Source organism: Zonotrichia leucophrys, chromosome 5 (genome assembly GCF_028769735.1).
Source record: "Zonotrichia leucophrys gambelii isolate GWCS_2022_RI chromosome 5, RI_Zleu_2.0, whole genome shotgun sequence".
Lineage (NCBI taxonomy): Eukaryota > Metazoa > Chordata > Aves > Passeriformes > Passerellidae > Zonotrichia > Zonotrichia leucophrys.
In genome coordinates, this window is record NC_088175.1 from 55,258,145 (window position 1) to 55,272,531 (window position 14,387).

Genomic DNA, 14,387 nt, shown 5'->3' on the forward strand with positions numbered 1-14,387 from the left:
TGAATTCATTTGCAGTTTGAGCTTTTTCAGAGCTCCTTGCAATGTGCACATCAAAGCCAAACACAAGTTTCTCTTTTAGAAACTTGCAACCAGTAAAATGTTACATGTGCTGGTCAAACCCATGTAGCAATGGGAATAACCCATCTTTCTCTGGGAGTGTGCTTCTTTTACTTTGAGCCTTTCTGTGGGATTTTGTGGTGGTGGTGGTATCTTTTTTGTGGTGGTGTCTTTGCAAAGACCTAACAAAGTTACTTCTTTAATAATAGAAGTTCTGTATTTGGAAAAAAAGTAATTCTGCACCTTGCTGCTGGCCTGAAAGAGGAAACTTCCAGTGTTGCATGCAAACAGTATTACAGATTGCTGTGGGATGTTGTGGGGGCAATGCACCCTTCCTGCAGCTTTTGGCATTTCCTCTTCATTTTATACCAAGCATTTTTCATCTGATTTATAAAGAGCCACAAACCAATGCTGGCTCTGGTTATATGACCAAGGCCCAGAATAAAATCTAGCCTTGAGTGTTTCCACCCTTTGTCCATGGATGTAAATTCAATGTCTTTAGTTGGCACACTTACCAGGCACAGGTTTGATTGGATTAATTATTTAAAGTGTGACCCTTCACAATCTGTGAGAAACATCAATGTAGATAAATACAATGGCTAAACTCTGGTGACTACAATACACCATTTACTGGGCTCACTTGGAGGTTTTGGCCAATTCCAAGAACCACAGTTAGGAATTTGAGTTCTTATGCATTCAGCAGAAAGAGATGGGAAAATTCTGATTCCACTCTGCTCTTTCTGGGGCAATTCTGAATCCCTGTTTGAGATTGACTAAAGCACTGGTGTAGACTGCTGCAGTAGTGCTTGTCAGTTTGTTTTATAGATTTCTTGTGAAATAATATTGACTTTCTCAAGAACTGCTCTTTGAAACAGAAGGTATTCATTAGCTTTTTGTTTCATATAAATCCTTTACTCTAGATGTTGAGTTTCTGAGGACTGATTCAGCCACGAATGTCAGCTAACTCCAAGAATTTTCAGATGTTTGTTCAAGGAGCACTTGTATACCTAGCTTCTTTAGATCCTCTGGAAAATTTAAACTTGCCTCTAGTTATCCTGCTGCAATTGGGCCTAGTGAAGGATGTTGCAGTCCAGAGTGTGCCAAGTCCTACAATTGTTACATAAGAGGAAGCTTCCATTGGTTACTGCCTGATGACTTTTTTTTTCAAAATCATTACTTTCCAGCCACAACTGTCTGAAGATGAAGTCATACAAGTATGTGTAATCCTGGGCACACTTTGACTCAGGAGCATCTGAGCTTGGCTACGTTTCAGCAGCAGCAGCAAGAGCTACTTGTATCCCTAACTAGAAGTGGTTAAAATGCCAAGTTTTGAGTTGCCAGTTTGAAAATTGTGTTTTATTGATATTTCTACTCTTTTTGCTATCCTTGTGATCTAATGTTCATGGTTGTTAATGTGAGCAAGGGAAAGGAGTAGGGAATGGGCACTTTTTTCTGGAAAACATTTGGAGCTAATGAAGTTACTAATTTGTCTTCCCTTGTCTTTTTTCTAGATATTGTAAATTGTGACTTGAAGTCTACACTGAGAGTACTGTACAATCTGTTTTCCAAATACAGGAATGTGGAGTGAAGAATTGATTTGAGTCACAAAGGAGTGTTGACAAAGAAAACATCATAACTAGCCTATCTTCCATAAGTATTCCTCTGCATCTCTATCCTAAAAGGAACAAATCCATTTACCTGAAGAATTTTTGGTTATTAGTTGATTATTCTGGCACCACTATTTTCACAGTAGATTTAAAACTAATATAACTTATAAAGAAAAAAGGGTTTGGGGGAAGGTATCTGGGTATTTTCTGGGAGAATTCATGTCTTCATTCTGGGATAATTCAGTCTTGTCTGGGAGACATTCTTGTCTTCACACTGTTTTTAATAGGTGAAGCAACAATGAAAAGAAAATTAGTAAGTTTGATTCAAATCAGCCTTTGGGGCCAATCATAGGAATATTCTGTACTGAGTACTTAATTATTTTTTTACATATATCTTTTTTTAATCTGGGGAGGGGAAGAATATTTTCTATCCATGATAAGACAGTTCCATTCTAATTGTGAGGAATGTGCATGGAGAGAAACAGTTAAATACACTTGTTCACATGACAGCTAAGAAGAAGCTTAACCTGCTGAATATATAGTTCCAATGCTATTATTAGACTTTCATTTTATGGGTACAAACTGAAGTGGCTACTCATTCCTTCATACTTACTATGATGTGATGCTCTGCTTCAATATGTGCTATTGAGCATTCCACAGGACCTCACTTTGCAGCTTGTCCCTTGTTTTTGTTCAAGGAAGAGATCTTTTTTGCAAAGAACACTTTTCAGGAAGACACACCTGTATAATACAGCTTTTCTATAATATTTGTATTATTATAACATTTAAAAAGTAGAAGAATGGCTTGTTTTTTATTTTGGCAGTTTAATCACAGGATTATCAGGTTGCAAGTTTAGATTCATTGCTAAATAGAATTTAGAATTGTCCCTTTGGTTGATTTTATGATGAATGTATGTTCATCATAATGAACTGCATAATGTTCAACATGAAGAAATAAGATTCATTTTCTAGAAATGGTCAAAACTACTTCCATCCAAAGATTCCATTAGAGTGTGAAGTTCTTTGGTGATGTTACATGGCTACAAAGATTTTTTTTAAATTTAATCACCACCAATTGAGCTGTTACCTGTTTGGTTTTAGCTTTAACAAAGACACAAAAGGGAAATGGGAGATGATTCTTCCCTTAGACTGTTACCAAGCTCCAGTTGTGCTTCCAGAGGAGGCTGCTGGAGGCTGCCTGCATCACTTCTGAAACAAAGCGCTCCCTTGCAACCACAGATCCTTGGGGTCCTGCTTTACACAGTCAGGAAAAAATTCCTCGATAACTCTTCAGAAATCTTGGGAGTGCTCAGTGCAGGAAGGAGAGCTGTGAACAGCCCTGCAGGGCTGGCTCAGGTCAAGGAGAAGCGATGGGGCAGTGCTTGAATGGTCACCAGCAGAAAGGCAGAGCTGGCAGGGACACAGTGCTTTATTTGTGATGTAAAGCATTACATCTTTCCATTTGCCAGGGCTTTTTTTCTTTTTCTTTTATGTAGAGCTTTCCAGTACAACGTCAGCACAGAGGGAACCCCAGCAATGATTTTCTGTCTTTGCTAAAAGCCAGCTGGTATTTGGTAATAAGGTGATGCTGACTTCTGCTGGGGGGCTACAAAATTGTTTTCCTGAGACATAATATGAACTTTTCCAAGGGAAAGTCAATATTCAATTCAAAGGACAATATCTGATTAAGAATATCTGAGTAAGAAGCACTCTAAATATCTTGGTTAAAATATTTTCTTTCCTGTGTGTTTTAAACTGAGTTTCTGAAATTAGAGGTACAGAAAACAACATTTATTTCCCCTTTACAGGGAGAAACAGCTGGACATTTTGACATTTTGACCTCAATGAAAATGAACATTTTCATTATAGCTTTAGTATCTGAGAAGCTAAACAATAGGAATGAACCAAACTTTTTTTGAGCAAACGGAGACAGAATTTCTCGTGTATATATCAGCAGCAATTTCAGCTTATTTTAATGTTTAACATGCAAGCTTTTCACTTGCACACCTAGTAATAATTGTAATAGCTAATTAAAAAACAAATTATGTTTTTTCTGCAGACCATGCTCAGCTGCAACACTTTTACATTTCAACAGTGCTGAAGAATTTTGACAGCCTTTGTTTTCAGGAGTGCACTTTCTTTTAAGAGGAGATTTGTATGGGTTAAGTGAACACTGAAGCAGTTTTCTTTGCCTGGACTTGCAAATAAGTATTTCTTCTGTTATATGGGTATAACATTATTGGAGATTTATCTGTCAGGCTCCATTTCCATCCTTATAAAACATAAAACTGGGACAAAATTATTAAATCCTCACGTTGAAATGCAATTATGGAGAACTGTAGAAGCATTTAAACAATATCCAACCTTTTCACAATTATCTATCCCATGGTAAGAATTTATGTAAATGAAAATCTGCTATATAAACAACAGTGTCCTATGTAAATATAGATCCATTGATAGTTTTAACAGTTACACATAAATAGTATATGCTGCCATGTAGGAGTGGGTCACTGCTTATATTTTTGACAGTGTAGATTTAAATAGCTATCAGATAAATATGAAATCCAATATAGAGATTCACCCAATATAGAGATTATATCTAATATTTATTGCTTTGATTCAGAATATAAGAGAAATATAGAATACTACTGTAGACAGCTTACTTTTCAGCAGTTGGTGTAGGCCAGCCCTTTCCTTCAGGGAAGGGAAAAGTTATTTGGGCCAAATTCTGCCACACCTACATTTTTTTATTCTTGATACACAGCAATGCACCCTGACATACTGCTGAAAGCAGAATTCTCCTCACTGTTTATATCAAGATAGAAGTTGTTTAAATTTTAGCCAATCCCAGGTTTATTTATAACTACTTAAGATGATTAAGTGGACCCAAATCAATTGATTGAGCTCGTGTGAGACATGAGCTGCCACCTGGAGAGGCCAGTTCCTCTCCTGGTCCCAGAGGGAGCCGGTGGTCCCCAGGCTGCTGTCTCAGCGCTGTGGATCCTAAAGCCAGCTGGGGTAAATCCAGGGCCCTGCCTGAGGATCTCGTGGTGGTTTTGGGATCCCACCCACCAGAGCAATGTGCCTGTCTCTGTGCTGTGTCACACAGACCCCACAGGCAGCTGGGCCCACCAAAAAGTGGCCAATTCTTGGCCTGCCTTGAGTGGCAATCAAGCAGGAACCATTGCTGCTGCTGGGGCATTGTGAAACCCCCCAAAAGAGCAATTTTCTGTGGCTTCTGATTCATCCATTGCGTCCAGCAATAGGATATCTAGGTTTCTGCTGTGGCTGGAGATGGGTTTCCTTTCCCTCCTGATGGATCCTGGTGTGCTCTTTGAAGCACACAGAACTTGCTGTTTGGGTTTTTTTTTTAAAGAGGAGCTACAGATTTTTCATAATGTGTCAATAAGCTGTTGTCAAAATAATTACCTAAAACCCTAATATCTTGAGGTCAGCTCCTATCAGATTTATTTCTCAGCTGACTGGCTGTTATTTGCCATAAAGAACAAGTCCTATAAAAAGGAACCTTTGCATGATTTTACCCAAGACACGCTCATAAAGCCCAGAATTTGGATTGCTCTGTATTTCTGATGGAGTCCAGACGAACCAAGTTTCCTATTAAATGTGCTGACTGCAGAATGCAGTTCTTTACATTTCCTAGTCATGTTACAGAGGGTGGCAGCCCTTGCAGCTCCATAGCTCAGGAATTCAGGTGGACCAGCAGGAGCTGGATGAGGTCCTAATCCACTGCAGTGAATTGTGGCAGGAATCACCAGAGCCTCTCTTGGAGAGCATTGCAGTGCTGGGGAATGGCTGCATTCAAGCAGACCATGATGATTGGGGTATTGGTTGGCTTTTGTTCTTACTTTTCATTCTGGAAGTATGGTTTTAAATTCACGTTTCAGGTTGTTTTAGCAGACACCTTACTGCAAGCCACAATGTTGTAAAGCAGAATGGCTTTTAGAAGTTTATTTCATTAGGTAAAGATATATGTGATATTTAATATACTAGATGGCAGCCTTAGGTCTTGTTTTTGTTATTCTTGTCTTCCTCTCAAAACAACCTTCATCAATGGCCAAGCATTCAAAGAGAAAACAGTGCCTTGAAGACCTCTTGCAAGATTTTTAGACTGTTACCTGTATGACTTTTGTCATTTTATTGTAAGAATTAATGTGGGCTTTCTCTTCACAGTCAAGGTACAATTACAGACTGAAGGAATCCTTTGTAAAAAGTTACAATTAGCTTGCATGAAGATATTTTACTTTGATTTGTCACATGAAAACTTGACATGGCACCACCAAAATTTTGAATTAGGCGTACCTCAATATCCACAGATTTTTCCAAAGAGCTTTTGAGTCATTCAACATTTACAAGGGCTAATTTTATGTATTCTGAAAATATTTTCTGTGAGATTGTTTCTGCAATAATGAGATTTTCTTTTTTGTCTGACAATTTAATACCATGCACGCTGCAACAATAGTAGTCATTGAAACATTTGGTCCTCAATTTCAATATCAAACTAACTGAGAAAAAAGAATATTTTCAAACTTTGCTGAACATGTATCTGAAAATAATTGTTAGTTAAAATTAAGCTGCATTGCCTTCAGCTGCAGAGTTAGTAGCTTTCACAGAATATATGTACTCTGTAAGTAAAAGACACATTCTTGCTGATTTTTTTTCCTGTGCTTTTCCTGAAACCTTTTGTTATGATTCACAATAAAATTTGCACCTGAAAATCAACCCTGCATGTTGTTGTTGGGTCAAAGAATGAGTTGTCTGACAAAAAAAATTAGGCAAGCTGTGTGTTTTGTGTTCTCAAAACTTCCAGACCTCTCCATGCACCCAAGCCTTTTCCAGTAACCCCTTTGTGGGTGTGCAAGGTGTTTATTATTATATTCTGTGGGGGCTGGTGACAGCTGAACGGGGGCTGGCAAAAGCAATCATGTAAACATATGTTTGAAATGATTAACAGCAGCAGGTCAGGAAAATGCTGTCTTTGACTCAAAGCAGCAAAGAACACCTTTACTTTTAACTTTGTGGTGTTGGGCACTTCGGTGGGGATATCCACCGAATATAATATAATTTATTTATATATATAAATATAATTTTGTTAATTTTGAATCTAGCAAAATGTTAGGAAAACATTGAAATTATAATGTCTGTGTCAGAAAATAATTGCATTTAGGAAGATTTTGAGATCTATTTTTTTATAAACTTGTTTTTGTTGCGACCCTTTAATGCAGGATCTTCAATGCAGAGCTTGGAACCAGTCCAAAATATAGGCATCTAAAGTGCTCCAGATCGACATTTATAGCCACTGAATTACTGGCTGGAGTCCAGAAGCAGGTGTTTGATCTTTAGGTCTGCTTGTAAAGCTGAAACCACCAAGCAGAGCTGCCTAATCAACAGGGAGCACTAAAGACAGGGTGAGTTTTAATGCCAGTCTTCAATCCCAGTTTTACTCAGGGCTGGATAGAAGCAATTCTGCTTGCTTAGGATCCACATTCTCAACCCCCACCATAAGCACTTGGAGCTTTTGTTGTGAATTTTGTGGGTTGTGTCCTGAAGAACAAGACTTGCTCGTCTTCAAACATTGCAGTACAACACAAAGGTCACAGTCTGGCTGCCTCAATCTTTTCATTGCTGTTCACACAGAAAGCAAAAGATGTGGCTTTAATACCCTTCTGCAGCCATGGGAGTTACTCCTCCTCCTCTTTAGAATCCTGCAGTATGAAATGAAGGAGAAATGGTGTTTTTACTATTGTTGGAGGGGCACTGTTGATGCCTAAGCTGAACTCAGTGTGTTGAGTAACTCCACATTAACTGAGACAGAAGGAGGGCAGAAGAGGGAGCATAGCTGGTGATTAAGCTGTTGAAAAGGTGGAAAAAAATGTGGGGGAAGAACCTGTCTTCTGGGCCTCCTGTAAGGCCTGCTTCTGTATTTCAGTCAATCAAAAGCTGTTAAAATTCCCAAACATGTTTTGAAGAGAAAACAGACAGACCTCTGTCTTGCCTCTGTTTCACTGCAAAGTTCCTGCTGAGCTTCTACTTTCACTCCTCTTTTCCAGCACTCTGCATAATATATATGTGATGATACACTGAGTGCAGGGATGGTGATGAAGTACTTGTCTTGAGAGGCTCACAGCCCTGCAGGAAGGCAGGGGGGAATTCTGTGCTGTGAGCCTCTCTATCTCATGAAAGGAATAATAGGTGTGGGTTAGGGACCGAGTGCCCCTTTCTGCCTTTGGGCTGTGGTGTAAAACAAGGAGTTAAAAGTGACCAGTGAGGCTGGGGCGGTGCCAGTGCCCAGAGGAGGCAGGAAGGTTGTTAGCTTAGAAAATTTCCTCACTTCTGTGGTGGAGAGGTGGGTGCTCAGCATTGGGGTAAGGAGGTGTGTGGATTTCCCAGGTGCCTGGGGGAGGAATCCTTCCCCTTGAATGCTGCAGGGCCATCAGCCTCTTGCCAGCATTGCTGGCTGCTCGCATGTGGCTGAGACTTCCCTCTCTGTGACAGCGACTTAAACACTTCCATGTGCACATTGTTACAATAATAGAGCCTTGAAGGCGTCAGGCCTGCGTTTCTGAGCCTTCTGTACCTCCAGATCTTTCTGAACTGTTTGTTACAGCACTTGAATAGACAGAAAGGACATCATTAGAGCAGGTCTGTGTTCTCAGTGGCATAAAAATCGTGTACATCTACTGTCTGAAACCAGCACTCACTCCAAACAGTCATAACCTCCAGCTTATTTTTTTCTGTTATCAGGACAAATTAACCCATTAGCTGCACAGACTCTATTGTGAGTCAGAGGTATATGACTCATGTGAATAGAACCCAGTTCTATTCTGGTTTTAATTAACTTGGCCTCCACCCAAATCCTCCTTAGAAATGAAAGATACTAGATTAGCTGAAGTGTACAACACATTTTTATGGTTTGTGCTAAACTTACATGTGTATTTATATGAGATAATGCTACAAAATAAAAAGATTCCTATGAATGCAGTAGCCTGAAAGGTAAGTGACAGAGCTGCTGTATTTGATAGACTGTTAAAGTATTGGAATTAATATGGTTGGATTGTTTGCTTTGCAAACTGTAAGAACAACAACAACAACAAAATTTAGAATTCTAGTACATTGGGAAAATATTTCCAGCCGTAATTCAGATAAATGGAAAACAAAGTTGTGATGGTTTGAATTTCAATAGAAGTACAGTCTTAAGGTGGCAGTTCCCATTGTGATTTTCCTAATTTTGCTGCCTGAGATTTTTTTCTTTTCTTTCTTCTTGAAGATAAAATGTAAAGATTTGGTCAGTATACTTGTCAGTATTTCTAATTGGGTCATTGTGCCTTCTCTTTATAAAGCAATATTAAATTTTAATTGCAGGGAGGGTAATCTGAGCCACTACTTAGAGTACTGTCAAAACAGAAGTGATACTAATTATATTTACACAAGTTCAAAAGAATCAAAATAAAACCAAGGGAACAAAACCACCCCTCTGTAATCCTGACAGAAACCAAAGCCTGAATCTTGCTTATCACTAAGTAAGATTTCCTCATGACACTTTAGGGGCTCTGAATGCAGGCACTGAGAGATTGTGGTGGGGTGGGATGGCTCCACTGAGTACCTAAAGAAACAGCACAGAATGAAGGAGAGGCTGCAGGGAAAAGAGAGGAATGTGTGTTGCTGTGATCACTTCATGGTTTGCAGCATGCTCCTGTAACACAGGAAGGATGGGCCAGCTGGACACAAGCTAACCCAGAGTGATGAACTAATCAGGAGTGGGCTCTGTGTGCCACCAGCTGTCTGGTGACTGGTAAGTTGGATTTCTGCTTTGGCAGGGCCCAGGCTACCTGGAGCATGAAGGGGAGGGCTGGAGGGAAAAGGTCAGGTTTTAAAAGAGGCTGAGCTTGAGGTGCTCTGAAATGAAAACTTGCGTGGGGACCACTGCTTGCCAGACTCCACAGTGCCACAGCTTCATTCCAGTGGCTTAGAGCGCTTGATGGAGATCTGCCCTCAGCTCTGCCTGCTGCCAGTTACTCCTGATGAAGCCCTAACCCACCTTCTCCATGCCTCAGTGGTGACATTAAGCTTTCACCAAGGCAAGGAAATTAAAGGCACGTAGCAGACTCGGCTTCGTTTAGCCAGGGCTCCACGTCCAGACCCAGAGGTTTTTCTGTCTTGGAGGGAACACTGTCCTCCTGTGCCAGACAAGGTGGTGTGGCTGGGAATTGGTACATTCTGCAATTCCCAATCACTGTAGAAAGTTACCCAGGTGGTAGGAGGCAAAGTTAGGGCATGGATTTATCTATTGCTGTTGGAAACAGTTATGCTGCATTTCAGGGATGTGTGTATTCCTCAGCTGGAAGTTTTGAGCATTAACTTCTGAAATTCCATTGCTGATAACTAGCAATTCCATTGCTTTTCATGTTTCCTTTGCTACAGTGGATTTCTTATGCCATCACTGGTTGAGGTTGGATATAGCAAACTGTTTTCATTTTATTGCAAAAGTTCCATGCCTTCTCAATGGTTTCTCATGGGCACCTCCTCACAGCACTTACTCCTTCTTCACAGCACAACCAACAAACTCCAACTCTCTCCTCACCCAGCCAACAAACTGCATCTCTCTTCAACCAGCTAACCCACTCTTTTGGGGCACTCATCTTCTTATTGGACACAGCTGTGGCCTGTTAAGGGCAGGCCTGTTCCTAATCTTTGGTGATTAGTACAGCTGCAACTCCTCAAAGGTGAGATTACCTTCTGCACTAGCTTTATTTTCTTACATTCTATCGCTCCACACCAACCCTGTCTAGATTCCTTTTTTTATGCTTATAGTCACATCCCTCTATTGGACAGAGCTCCTTTATATAATCTAGAAAGCATTGTGGATCTACACCAGGGTGTAGAGAATGATGTGGTGATTTGGCAGAAATGGGCAAATTTCTCAGAGTCACCTCTCCCTCCTTTGGGGATATTTGTACAAGGAAATCTGCATCAAACCTCAGGATGTTCCTGTTACCATGCATGCTCAGAAATGGGAAAGATCCAGGGCTCTCCTTCCCTTTGTACTCAAGGAATGTTCAGTTGTGCCACTAGAAAGGGGAAGAAGCATTTGGATCATGATGTGAGAAAGAGGATGGATCTTGGTGGGCACAACAGTCCCAGCACCTTCATTACAATATTTCTCAGCAAACCTGTAATTTTCCTTCTGAGCACTTACAGGAATTTAACCTGAACTATTCTGTGCTGCTGGGTCTTCAACACTTCAACCCCAGAACTTTTGTGATCCTCTGTTCCCTCCTCCAGTGTGACACAACCTCACCCCGTAATTTTGGTGTCAAGCCCGTTAACTTCTACTGCTTCCAAGACTTCTCTCCCAATGGCTCAGTTACCCAGGCAGACCCCTGGTATGGGGAATGAAACACCAACAGAAAACTGCTCTCTTAAGCCAGACAAAATTTTCCACTAGATTAATCCCCCCAATTAAAAATCAGAAGATTTGTTTCAAGGAATCAAGACACACCTGTTATTGAAACTCAATTTCACTTTTATTACTGGCTTATTAAAACTCACCATTCTGTATTAATCAGCATTTCTTAATTAACATAAAATTCCCAAGGTCTGGTACAATTCCACCACCCACAATCCAGTTCTATGCTGTTCATCTCTATTTAGACTACATATTGCTAGAGCATGTGGGATTATATTGCATGCTGCAATTATTTTCAGGGAGGACTGTGACACTTGGCCTTGATCTTGGCTTTCTCTAGTACAGAGCACTGTTAGTATTCTATATTTATTTATAACTTGCTGAGGGGAACAACAGAGGCTGCCTGACACTGTGCACTCTCTTCTTCTTTAGACTGTAATTCTCGGGTAGATCTCTCAGGAATTACAGGGAGGAGAGCTTTGCCATTTGGAGAAAAGGTCTTACAATTTAATCAGAACACAATTTTAGCAAACCAGCTAGTTTAATCAGCCAGTCCAATTATGGTGTGGGTTGAGCAAGACTCTGTGCTCAGGGTTCCCTGGAGTTGTTTTTAGTTATGAAATCAAAATAAGAAATGAGGTCAGTTATGCTGTATTGACTCCTAGTGCTGCAGCTTTCAGCTGCTATAATTTTACAGGTAGAATTGAAAGAGCTGTATCAATCCCTTCTTGCCACAGCCCAGCATATCCTGCAACATAATTTGCAATACCTTCTTTTTTTTTTCAATCCTGAGGATTGTTTTGAGAAAAATATCCAAATCCAGAGCCAGCAAACAGGCTGTGGGCAAAGCTTCATTCTTGGCTGGTCACATACGTGTCTGCTCTCCCAGGCTGGAGTTTAGTGCCTGCACACCATGAAGAGTGTGGCTCCATGTCTCTACCCAGTACACTGCAGAACAATATTAAATCCAAAATGTACTGGAAAAACCTCAAAAGAGCCTGAGCTTGGATACCTCCCAAGTGTTTTGGTATCTTGTGTGCACTTACAGAAGGCAGAAGAGAAAACAGATCCATAAAAGTGCTGTTGTTCTTCCCCATCCCTTTAATTCTCTGTTCCTGTCCATTTAAATGGCTGTAGCCTTAATTCTCTCTTTACTCTTCAGCCCTCCATTGCTGATGCACATTTCTGTGCTTTCAGTGCCATGGATGCACATTGTTGAAAACAGTCCCTTGTTAAAAAGGGAGCATGGGATTTGAGGCACTAACTGTACTTCTTATAAGTTAGTTTAAGAAAAAAAACAAAAAAAATCAAACCCCAGGGAGTTTACATATATGAAGGTAATGGAACTTAGGAAATTAAGATGTTTCACTTCTCACTTGAAGTTGAGTTGCATTTCTGTCTGTGTGATACTGTTGGGTTTTAAGCCCACATAAAACCTACTTCTTTCCTAACAGTGTCAAATGCACCTGAGGACAGCTTTATCCACAGATCCCACCCTGAAGTTTCCTATTTTCTGAAATAAGCATTGTGTATTTGCATGTCTAGAATTAATTCCCCCTGCTCTGCAGAAGATGAAGCTCCTTTAAATCTCTTTCCTTCTCTTTAGTCATGTGTGCTTTGAAAGTTTTGCAGGCTTTCCAAGACTCTTCCTCCTTCCTGCAAAGCCAGCAATTGTCTTTTCTCAACACCACTGGGCATGGGTCAGGCTAGACTTCTAGAAAACAGAAATTATATTTTCTGTTAAATTATCCTCTGAAATAAGTATGGTATATGGTATGATCTGAATTATTCAAAGAAGTCAGAGATATTTGTGTAATATAATAAAATAAAACTGTATCTAAACATGTACTTTGCTAAGTTTCAGTTAGATCTTAACATTTGAGAGTGATTTGGCATCTAGGATAGCATGAGAATTAATTCCAGAAACGAGATGTAATCAGTTCACCTTTCTTGGCACAGTATCTTGCTAAATGTAAAAAAACCTCTTTTCATTTACTCTATAATTATCCTTGTGTATTCTTGAATGAAAGCATAGCAAAGATCACATTTCTGGCACATTTGGGAGCAAAACAGTTAAATTACTAACAAATAATGTTTTGTAGTTTGTATGAGAGCCAAGAAGATTAATGAAATGTTCATGAGAGAGTCTGGCAAGTGGCCACATTCCTATGGGAACATTGCTGTAGTGAGGTTTAACGGAGCATGAGGGACATTAAGAAACAAATGTGTGGGAGTTTTAGGGTGAACTGCAAATGATAAGAATCTAGTAAAACTAGATATCATGTATTTTGCCTTTGAGGCTCTCCAGTGTGTCTGTGTAACATTTCTCATCCTTATCTAAAGGCTGTGAGGAAGATGAGCAAAGTGCACCCTCCTTGGGTTTTTTAGGAGCAGCTGTCAAACACTTGAGCTCTGCTGACTTCTTTGAGTGTTACAGCAGATGTAAAGTCATTAAACAAATGGCTACAAGAAGTAAGTCTTCCAGCCTGACTAGAGTTTTTGTATAGAAGCTCCTCAATTTGCTGCTTAATCTGCCAGCCTTCCCAAAACTTCCATACTCTGTGAATGGCAAAAAGCAGCATTGATTTCATTCTTTCAGACAAACCAGGGAGAAGCTGCATTACTGCAGTGTTATTTCTATTTCTGCTGTTCCACCACCTCCCCTGTCACAGCAGTTGTCTCTGAAATACATCCTCATCCACCCTGGGTATCCACTAGCATGCTGTATTTCTGTTAAGGTACTTAATATTACTTTTAATCAAAGATAAGGAAACAAGCTAAGTTTCCCATGTTTCAGGAAAAAAAAAACCTCTTCTCAGCAGATTGCTAACAGCAATCAAACACTTCTCCTTATCGTACCAAAAGATAAGAAAATTGAAAGGTATTGATTTCCCTGGGAGCAGGGCAGGCACTGAGACACTTGTGGGCTCCAACAATACACTTCCAAATTAGCTAAAATAATCTTCAGAGATCATCGCGGGTGGCTCTGCAGAAAACCTGTGTCCTTACTTACCTTTCCACTAGATGGCAATGGTACATGGTAGTTACGTGTGCCTTAGGAGAGGAAACCCTTAAAAACCAACGTTCTATTAGAGGTCTGAATATCTCTTTAAATGAGGGCAGTTGGGCTGTTAGCATGTGCTGGAACTCAGCTGTCTGAGCAGTTAAAGTAATTCTCTTTTTTGCGTAACAAATGCAATATCCAGATTTAGAAGTAACGGATGTGGATAATGAACCTATTCAAAAGCAAACACAGAGCTGTGGTGACAAGGCTGTCTAACACACTGAGGTTTGTGTTA

At 40.0% G+C, this 14,387-nt stretch overlaps 1 protein-coding gene across 3 annotated transcripts in view; it reads left to right on the plus strand.

Moving 5' to 3' along the window:
• Positions 1 to 6,404, plus strand: part of PARVA (parvin alpha) — a 63,047-nt gene extending 56,643 nt beyond the window's left edge. For all 3 annotated transcript variants that reach the window (XM_064715733.1, XM_064715735.1, XM_064715734.1), the window contains exon 13: positions 1,569 to 6,404. In XM_064715733.1, the coding sequence (XP_064571803.1) occupies positions 1,569 to 1,645 (77 nt within the window). In that variant the 3' untranslated portion in view covers positions 1,646 to 6,404. The remainder of the gene's footprint in view (positions 1 to 1,568) is intronic.
• Positions 6,405 to 14,387: the final 7,983 nt, after the last annotated feature.